We start from the raw sequence: 10,818 nt of genomic DNA, 5'->3' as shown, positions 1-10,818 counted from the left end.
ATAATCTATATTATGTTTTCAAAATAAAGGTCCGTATTTGTGGCGATGCTGATTAGATCACCGCCTTTGATATTTGATAAATATTTAATATTTCGTAACTTTTTCTTCTTCTTTCTCTTGTTATTATTAGTATTATTATTATTTAATATGAGGGCACATTTATCCAAAAATGTAATTTTAATATCATTAAAATACACTTGAATGGAGATACATAGACTTTACTAGACTGGTTATGCTCTGCTGTTTGCTCTCTTATAAAGAATAACTATACGGTATAATGTGAAATAATAGGCATAAAACATCATTTTTTAAATAAATGGATGGAAAACGGCATTATATTTGCTAAGTATTGAATGTGTACCTGCAAACATAGATTTTCAAAACTAATTGTTGCAAAATAACACTCAACACTGTTTCACACCGTTCAATCTTGTATTATGGGGATACTTTATGCACTGAAAAATATATAAATATTTTATATTATGTTGAGTTACTTCTTGGTTTGAAAAAAAGCAAAACACTATGTTTTTAAATAAAACTTTTAAATTGTTTTGTGAAATAATAGGCATAAAACATCATTTTTTAAATAAATGGATGGAAAACGGCATTATATTTGCTAAGTATTGAATGTGTACCTGCAAAGTTACTTCTTGGTTTGAAAAAACGCAAAACACTATGTTTTTAAATAAAACTTTTAAATTGTTTATTTCTTACATTTTTATCTTCTCATGCCCTTTTCCCAGTTTTCCTGTCCACATGGTTTTAAATTAATATATTTTGAGTATTGCATGAAAGTGGTTATATAATTTATGGTGGGCATTAATGTAAAATAACTGTTTATTCTGTCCTGATATAAACTGTTGCTTTATTGCTTAATGCGTGTCAACTTTATAAAACACTGTATAATAATACACTAATTATAATTTATAATCATATAATTGATTATTTATAATATTATAATGCTCTGCTGTTTGCTCTCTTATAAAGAATAACTATACGGTATAATGTGAAATAATAGGCATAAAACATCATTTTTTAAATAAATGGATGGAAAACGGCATTATATTTGCTAAGTATTGAATGTGTACCTGCAAAGTTACTTCTTGGTTTGAAAAAAAGCAAAACACTATGTTTTTAAATAAAACTTTTAAATTGTTTATTTCTTACATTTTTATCTTCTCATGCCCTTTTCCCAGTTTTCCTGTCCACATGGTTTTAAATTAATATATTTTGAGTATTGCATGAAAGTGGTTATATAATTTATGGTGGGCATTAATGTAAAATAACTGTTTATTCTGTCCTGATATAAACTGTTGCTTTATTGCTTAATGCGTTTCAACTTTATAAAACACTGTATAATAATACACTAATTATAATTTATAATCATATAATTTATTATTTATAATATTATAAATTGAACTGTTATAAATATTTGCTATTTATTTAATAATTGCGCATGAACAATTCCCCATTGTGTTGTTTATTGCAGAAATATAATTCAATACAAAAGAAACAAATACAAAGAACATAGAACATATGGGGGAATACAAAGGAGAGAGAAAAAGAAAGGAAAAAAATTACAATTTACCTAAAAAACGTTCTATAATAAGAGATGTCTTCAGAGCTTTTTAATTAGAGGAGACTTTTTGAAGTGTTAGTGTAGATCAGAAGAAAATATTTTGCAGTTGGGTTTAAATGTAAGGTATCTAGCTTTGTGTATATCATACAAATAAAGTTTAAGACATCATCTAACTCCTTATTTTCAGCCACTGTGTTTTGTATTTTTGATCAGCGTGTTTAAGGCCCTGCATTCTCCCTCCTGGACACCTGGGTGCAGCAGAACATCTCGAGCTTGTCGGGAAGCAGCAGGAGCTCGAGTCGCCTTGTTGCTTTGGCGAAAGGCTTTGTACGTACAATACAACAGTGAAGCTCTAAAGACATTTAAAACATCAAGAGAACGCATGAAATCCCCCGTTTGACAGCTGATATTTATCACTTCGTAAGTAGACATTTACAACTCTCACGCAAATCTCTTTCAATGTAAAGCATCATTTCCTCTCTGTTCCCTCTCATATGTAGCCTGCTAGCGTTATGCTAATGCTTAACGCGGGTCTGTGAGTACGATGCTGATGATCAGTAGTTTCGTCCTCAGTTCTCATGGTAAAACCATTAATACGCGCTCATAAGCGCACGAGATCGCCTTTTTAAAAGATATTGGGTTGCATTATTAACATGGCGGAATAATGCAATGCATGCAGGGAGTCTGCCACAGGCAGCTCAGATTCAAGCGGTAACTGCTGCACAACGTGTGCACGTGTGGGTTATTAATGGGAATTAGTGCACAATATTAATGGCTGAAAGCAAATCCTGTATCATGGATATACCTGTTCTTACCAAGGACTCTATTTAACTACTAAACTGTTGATATTTACATTAGTGGTCGACCGATATGGGTTTTTTGACAGCTGATACCGATATCTTGGAAAACGGTGTGGCCGATATAAAGCCGATATAATTTTATTTATTTTAATTTATATTTAAGAAATTTGAAATCATTTGAAAATGGATTAAAAATAATTGTGTAAAATAAACATACTTATACTTTAGAAGACAAAGCATTTTTCACAAATAAATAAATATTTAATAAAAATCGAATTAAAAAGGAAGTAAACACCGTAACCAACAGGGCACTCAGTATTCAGTTTGTGTGCATTGGGAATCATATTAATATTATTATTATTATTTTTTCAAATAAAGCCAAGGTAACACTCATTTTACATACAGCACGCAATGGAAAAAAAAAAAAGTGACGTGACATGTGGCCAAGTATGGTGACCCATACTCGGAATTAGTGCTCTGCGTTTATCCCATCCAAAGTGCACACACACAGCAGTGAACACACACACACCGTGAACACACACCCGGAGCAGTGGGCAGCCATTTTTTTGCTGCGGCGCCCGGGGAGCAGTTGGGGGTTCGGTGCCTTGCTCAAGGGCACCTCAGTCGTGGTATTGAAGGTGGAAGAGAGCGCTGTACATTCACTCCCCCCACCTACAATCCCTGCTGGTACGAGACTCGAACCCGCAACCTTTGGGTTACGAGTCCGACTCTCTAACCATTAGGCCACGACTTCCCAGTCGTCAAAATGACATGAATATGACAGTGGGCAAATGCATAAAGTGCGGCATAATTGGAAATCACTAGTTTAAAGTTTGTCGATCGTTCTCAGCGGCGTCAAAATAAAAGTCCCGCCTCGAACACATCGGCCAAACAGAAAAACTTGTCGGCCGATGCCGATATTTGAAAAATTCCAAATATCGGCTGATATATCGGCCTTGGCGATATATCGGTCGACCACTAATTTACATATAATGGTCCTTCCTACTATGCAGTAAATGTTTCCATCATACTTGATCAAATATATACAATATTCAAAAAGTCACAATGTGACGGTTGTAGCGATATATTGTGACGTACTTCAGAGTATAACAGATTATTGAAAAATAAAAGAATGTCTGCCCCACTTTTTCAGCACCCTTGGTTCCAGAAGTGTTTCTCTTATAAGGATTTTTTAAAAGTTTTCTTTAAAGAGTTATGAGCCATGAACCGAACTAACCAGGTGAATCACAACATTACAAACTTTGGTTTGAAGCAAAAAAATATTTGAAAATCAGACAAAAAAGACAAAGGTAATAAGACTGTGTACTTAATTAACGGCTTTAATGAGGAAAAGAACTACAATCCCATGAAGCATTGCAAATGACAATCAGATTAAAAATAGTGTAGTAATATGTAGGGCTGCACAATGCTGTCAGTAATTTAATGTTAGTTAATGTAATAAACTAGCCATAAATAAGGCCTGATTTCTGCAGTAATATTTTCAAATGACCTACATTTTTCCCCCCTCAATAAGTGTCCTGCAACACATTACTGAATATAAATGCGAAACTATTTCCTGTTGACTACTGTCATCAACTGCCTATTTTCTATGTATATTAGCATTACTTTTCCTGCTTTATATGCTGCTGTGTTTTATTTTTTTTACAGATATACAGCTATGTCGGTGTAATTTTCCATGCAGAAACACTGCACATTTCCATTTTCTTAAATGTAATAAAACTTGACTCAGTTTTATGTTCTTGACATTTTCAAGCTGCTTTGCTTTGCAAAATATTGACTACAGCGTTTTTTCGGTTCCAGCAGTGAACCCACGTAATGTCACAGAGATCGAAGCGTGAACATGAGGCTGAGAGTGCAGGTTTGCTGTCAGATATATTTGGATCTCTCTGGGTTTCATATGGCATGGGAATGATTTAGCTAGGCTTTAGTATAAAACTAAATATGAATAGGACTCAATCACTGAATGGATGGAAAAGTTTGAGCAGTGGCCTGGTAGTGTAAGTGCTCTGGCATGTGTTATTGTGATATTCCTGCAGCATATATATATATATATATATATATATATATATATTCTTACCCGTGTCTTCTCTCACTATCCTTGTCAATAAAATAATCAATAATCTATTAACTTTGACCATTAAATGCATACTTTTTATGGATGGCAGATTACTTAAAAATACATATTTATGTAAATCGTGTAATACATAATTAAATGAAAAAATCATAAAAATCATTAAATTAAAAAGAATTTGTATTTATTCATGAATTAATATATTGCATAATGCAAAGAAGTCTATGCTATATAGTCGCTAATTATGAAGTCCTGCAGAGTGACAATCTATTTTTAAACTGTCGTTTTCTTGGGGATCCTTAATGAAGAGAAGCATGCAACTTTCAAGAACAAGACTTAAGAGAACGGTAAGTTTCACCGTATTATTAAAATAAAGATGTCACTGTTTGTGAAAACTGTCAAAGTAGATTAAAAGTCAAGTTTGACATTTTATTTATTTGAGTTCCCAAAAGACAACAGTGGCACAGAAATGACATGCTTCACCTTTAAATAGACTTTGGATTCTATTACATGTATACCATTAAAAATCTGTTAAAAAAAAGCTGCATTAGTGTTATCACTGAAGTAATTGTTTGAAATGTAAACATTTGTTTTTTTTGTTTTTTTTTCAGTCAGCCTGAAACATGATCAGTAGAGTAAGAACAAAGAGAAACGGAGAGAAAATTAACAGCTTAATGAAGGGAGGAAATTCTGAGATGAAAAAGGTGGTGGTGGTACACAAAGAGTCAGGTCATTGGGCCTTGACACTTGAAATTAACTTATTAAATTATCATAGGTTGTCATCTTATGTAATATTCATGTTGTTTGTGTTTCTGAAAGATGCCAAGAAAAAAAAAAAGCAAAAAACTTTTCTCAAAGTTCAAAATATCTTTTGAACTTTGTTCATCAAAAAAAATTGATCATGACTTCCACAAAAATAGAAAGCAGCACAAGTGATTTCAGCATTAAAGGGGTCATATGATGCTTTTTTCATACGTCATTCATACGTCAGAATGCTGTTCATAGACTTCAGTTCAGCATTCAACACAATCATCCCTCAACAGCTCATTCACAAACTGGTCCAGCTGGGGCTCAACACTTCGCTGTGCAACTGGCTGTTGGACTTTCTGACTGGAAGACCTCAGGCAGTTCGGGTCGGCAGCAACACATCCAGCACCATCACACTGAACACTGGGGCCCCCCAAGGATGTGTGCTGAGCCCCCTCCTCTTCACTCTGCTGACCCACGACTGCACACCGTCACACAACTCCAACCTCTTCATTAAGTTTGCGGATGACACGACTGTAGTGGGTCTCATTAGCAACAAAGATGAGACAAACTATAGGAGCGAGGTGAGCCGCCTGGCCGGGTTATTTTTCAAATACTGTACATTATTGTAGGTCCTCTATGCCCCGCCTCTCTCAAACGCTTCGTTTTCTACAAAGTCCATCCTTCCGACAAGTGCAGTCTGCTCTGATTGGCCAGCTGACCCAGTGTATCGTGATTGGCCGAACACCACAAGCACTCGTCGGAAAAATGTAAAGCCCCTTACCATAATCGCAAGCTTCAGCTTTCAAAATGAATGTTAGGGGGGCGTGGCAGAGTCTTAACTTTGATAAAGTATATCTCTTTGGTTTTGAGACTTTAGTCTTTGCAACTTCAGGGATCTTATCTATGCACAATCAGCTTGTAACACTCCAAAGAGAAAGGAAAACTTGAAATCGCATCATATGACCCCTTTAATAATAATGAGATTTATTTCTTGAACACCAAATCAGCATGATTTCTGGTCACGAGACACTGAAGACTGGAGTAACGACTGCTGAATATTTAGCTTTGCCATTACAGGAATACATTAAAGGGCTAGTTCACCCAAAAATGAAAATTCTGTCATTAATTACTCACCCTCGTTTTGTTCCAAACCCGTAAGACCTTTGTTCATCTTCGGAACACAATTTAAGATATTTTTGATGACGCAAACATTTTTATCATTACGCAGGTCAGCGCCGGCGCTGCCACACGCTCGTGTCATGATACTGTCGTGAACGCATGTCCACTACTGCGTAGTAGAAACGAAAATGGAATAAAGTCGTTATTTTTGTTTTCTTTGCACAAAAAAGTATTCTCATAGCTTCGTAACTTTACAGTTGAACCACTGATGTCACACGGACTACTTTGTCGATCATCTTGGTACTTTTCTGGACCTTGAACGTGGTAGTTACCTTGCTGTCTATGGGAGGGTCAGAGAGCCCTCAGATTTAATCAAAAATATGTTAAATTGTGTTCCGAAGATGAACGAAGGTCTTACGGGTTTGGAACAACATGAGGGTGAGTAATAAATGACAGAAGTTTCATTTTTGGGTGAACTAACCCTTTAAATACGTGAAAATAATTTCATAATATTAAATGAAAAGGTGTAGGTATAATTTCTTAGCCAGAGGCCATTGTACACAAGAAAAGCATTCATTTATGTGTGGATCATGTACATGTATGTGAATTAATATGCTAACATTTTGACATATTTGTTTTTGTTTTGTTTTTACTTTTCAGGTCTGCATGTACTGAATAGGTGGCCAGAGATCTCTCTATTGCTCACCCACACTTGCAAACACACATTTTACTCATTCCATGTTGGTTGCCAGCTCTAATTTTGTTTTGCTATTTATTTGAAATATGAAGGTTACCGTAAATGCAGCTGGTACGTTTCAGTTATACGTATAAAACAGACAGTTTCAGTTTGCATTTAAATGTTTTTAACATTTAATTTTGACATGTTTATATTATTTAAATTGTCTTGACAAATGAATGTTTTTTTTCCTCTTGTGAATGTAAAATTACTATTCTGTAATATGAAATGTGTTTTGTAAACACATTTGATTTGGGAATTAAAGTCTGCGTTTTTCTGCATGAAAATGTCAATTTCATGCTGCAATCACAACAAAAGAAAGTTTGTGTTACGTCAACTGACCTTTTGTTCCTTAAATCTTATTTGCTTTTTTCGGTATGTTGATACCAAAACTAAAAATGTCACTCCTTCCATGTCTTGAATTCTAGAAAGTCAGCACTCTGTTAGCGGATCTGGCCAGATGGACCAGTCCTCAGGTTAGAAACCAAATACCTCAATTTCACTTCAGTTTACTCCACTTGGAACTCCATTTGGTGTTTCTTTTAGTCCGATTTTATTAGGTTCATCTTGCATGTTGGTGTATTAAATCATCTTTGTTTTTTTCTATATCCTTTAGAGCTTGAAATCACAACATCTGCTGATCAGGGTGAGAGCAGCGGTGGTCAGCCAGTGGATGATGAGCTTGATGGACTTCCAGTCTTTGGAACAGATGAAGATGACTGGGAAATTGACAGTAGCTTTGCTCAGAAAGCTTTGGAACAGATGGAAAGGAACAGCGATGATAAAAACGAAAGTCAAGATGGAGTGCCAACTAGTTGTGCAGATGCAGGTGAGTTTGAAAATGAATTTACTGTGCAAACTGTCATATGCTAAAAGGTTTGCTAAACATACATACATACAGTGGGTACGGAAAGTATTCAGACCCCCTTTTAATAAATCTGCAAAAATGTCAACAATTCTGTGTTTTTCTGTCAATATGGGGTGCTGTGTGTACATTAACGAGGAAAAAAAATTAACTTAAATGATTTTAGCAAATGGCTGCAATATAACAAAGAGTGAAAAATTGAAGGGGGTCTGAATACTTTCCGTACCCACTGTAGGTCTGATTGACTAAGTGTGTGTAGACACAAATTTGTGCATGAAATCTGCATAGAGATTTTCACAAACAAATCATAATTCACCTATAACTTTCATACAAAAATTTTGAGTTGCGAAAAAATGTAGGAACAACTTTCTGATATATGCCTTATTTTAGTCCAAATTCATTAACATTGGAATGGGCTTAAGAACAAATGTATGTGCATATACATGAGTTGTGAATAGTCAGATTGTTTTTTGTGACAATTTCAACTGTGCGTATAAATACAAAGTAATCCATGCCATTATTAGTGAATGAGACCCATTCTAATATAATTATGCAGTAAATCATTATTTGGTTTTTAAAGGAAATAGTTCTTTAATATGAGTTAACTATAAATCAGAATGTAGTTGAACTTATCTGGACTCTTTTAAAATTGGGATTCTTTTTGACTACGGAAGAGAACAGCTCATCTATCAATGGCTCTTCAGAAATGGATGAGGAAAGAGTGAAGGTTTCTGAGGACACCCCCATGACCCCTTTATCAGACACTATTATAGGTAAAACAAAATGAAATTATTCTAAATATAATTTATTTTCAGTAATTCTGCTGGGTTTTTTTCCCTGAATAATTTACTCTGGTATAAGTACACTGGTTTTATGGTGAGCTGGACACCATGTTAAGAGAATTATGGAACTGCATATGTGAAAATGCTACTTTTGTCCTCCTCTGTCAGATATCCAAGACGTACAGTCTGAACTTAGAATTGAGTCATCGCGAAGTGATGCTAATGTAAGTATAGGTGAAAAAACATTGACACGGGGTGTTAATAGAAATGGGCACTCAGTGACCACTTTATTAGTTCTAAAATATTGACCCACTTTTGCTCCCAAAACATCTTAAAGGAATAGTGCACCCAAAAATGAAAATTTACTGAAAATGTATTCACCGTCATGCCATCCAAGATGTAAATGAGTTTGTTTCTTCTTAGGAGCAGATTTGGAGAAATTCAGCATTACATCACTTGCTCACCAGTGGATCCTCTGCAGTGAATGGGTGCCGTCAGAATGAGAGTCCAAACAGCTGATAAAAACATCACAATAATCCACAAGTAATCCACACGACTTTGGTTGATCAGTTAATGTCTTGTGAAGTGAAAAACTGTGTGTATATAAGAAACAAATACATCAAGGCATTTTTAATTTTAACTTATTGTTTCTGGCTAAAATATCTCTATCCATAATATCACTTTTTCCAGTGAAACAATTATCTCGTTTGAGTAAGGAGAGAAATATTCACAGATCAAGCACAATTTACAAGTGAAAACAGTTCTGTCGGTGGATTTTCGGAGTACTTCAGAGGCTGGAAGTGACAGTTTAAAAATGAAACGCCTTAATGATTGATTTATGTGGATTTAGCTTCACAAGACATTAATTGATGGACTGGAGTCATGTTTATTATTGTGATGCTTTTATCAGCTGTTTGGACTCTCATTCTTACGGCGCCCATTCACTGCAGAAGATCCATTGGTGAGCGAATTATGTAATGCTAAATTTCTCCAAATCTGTTTCAATGAAGAAACAAACTCTACATCTTGGATGGCCAGAGAGATGACTAAATTTTAAGCAAATTTTCAATTTTGGGTGAAATATTCCTTTAAATTCTACTTGGCAGGCTGCTGAAGGACATTTGCATGAGCGAGCATGTACTGGTGGGCCCAATGAAGTGGCTGCTGAGTGTATGTGGTCGAAGGGGAAGGATAGTTTTATTCCTATTTCACAATTTTGGCTGCTTGTTAGTGGTGTTGTTCCAGTGTTAAATAGGTCTGTGATGTTTGATTATAGTGCTTTTTGTTCCTAGTTACAGCTGGAGCCTCCTTCTGAATGCACAGACAGAGAAACAAGTTACTCACCTGTAATAAGAATTAAGGATGAGCCTATTGATGAAGAATATGATAAAGCATTAATGCCCCAGTCCGACATGAGCCGTATTAAACAGGAGCTTGACAGTTCTGAAAATAATGAGAATGAGGTAAGATTTGGTCTTGTTCTGTGCTGTTCAATTTGTTGTAAAAACATATGTCATATGTAATAAATGACTTTTGAATCATTTCAGGCCTCCTCTGCATCAGATGAACTGAGGATTAGCTCTGTTTTCTCTGTCAGTGGACACAGCAGTGATGCAGTTTCTGGTGAGTACATAAAGATTTCACTTTCATCACGTTACTGTTTATAATCAGCTTTACTGTTACTGTCACTAATAACTGTGTGACATGAGGTCTGGGTGATATATCAGTAATTTTCAGCTTTTTGATGATGGTCGATAAAGATCTCAATATTAATGTATTTGCTTCAAAAAAAAAAATTCCGTTCTAAGAAACCAAAATTTCACCAACCAGCCATTAAAGGGGTCATATGATGCGATTTCAATTTTTCCTTTCTCTTTGGAGTGTTACAAGCTCTTGGTGCATAAAGAAGATCTGTAAAGTTGCAAAGACTAAAGTCTCAAATCCAAAGAGATATTCTTTATAAAAGTTAAGAGTCAACCACGCCTACCTAAAACGGCTCGTTCTAACACGCCCCCACATGTCTACCTCACTATGTGGGAAGATTTGCATAACGCCGCCCAAATGTTCACGCAAAGAAAGAAGGCGTATCTTTTAT

General features: G+C 35.2%; 1 protein-coding gene across 2 annotated transcripts in view; it reads left to right on the top strand.

The window, feature by feature from the left end:
- Positions 1 to 1,869: 1,869 nt before the first annotated feature.
- Positions 1,870 to 10,818, top strand: part of LOC107679997 (zinc finger MYM-type protein 4-like) — a 31,512-nt gene continuing 22,563 nt past the window's right edge. The window contains exons 1-7 of one of the 2 annotated variants that reach the window (XM_016475734.1): positions 1,870 to 1,999; positions 7,505 to 7,552; positions 7,693 to 7,905; positions 8,616 to 8,714; positions 8,892 to 8,947; positions 10,016 to 10,186; positions 10,271 to 10,346. In XM_016475734.1, coding sequence (XP_016331220.1) covers positions 7,537 to 7,552; positions 7,693 to 7,905; positions 8,616 to 8,714; positions 8,892 to 8,947; positions 10,016 to 10,186; positions 10,271 to 10,346 — 631 coding nt within the window. In that variant the 5' untranslated portion in view covers positions 1,870 to 1,999; positions 7,505 to 7,536. The remainder of the gene's footprint in view (positions 2,000 to 7,504; positions 7,553 to 7,692; positions 7,906 to 8,615; positions 8,715 to 8,891; positions 8,948 to 10,015; positions 10,187 to 10,270; positions 10,347 to 10,818) is intronic. The other variant, XM_016475735.1, reaches the window with a different exon arrangement.

The sequence above is a fragment of the Sinocyclocheilus anshuiensis genome, unplaced genomic scaffold, assembly GCF_001515605.1.
Source record: "Sinocyclocheilus anshuiensis isolate Anshui unplaced genomic scaffold, SAMN03320099.WGS_v1.1 scaffold772, whole genome shotgun sequence".
In the NCBI taxonomy this organism is placed as follows: Eukaryota; Metazoa; Chordata; class Actinopteri; order Cypriniformes; family Cyprinidae; genus Sinocyclocheilus; species Sinocyclocheilus anshuiensis.
The sequence above is the reverse complement of the archived record's forward strand: the minus strand, read 5'-3'. Positions and strand labels throughout refer to the sequence as shown.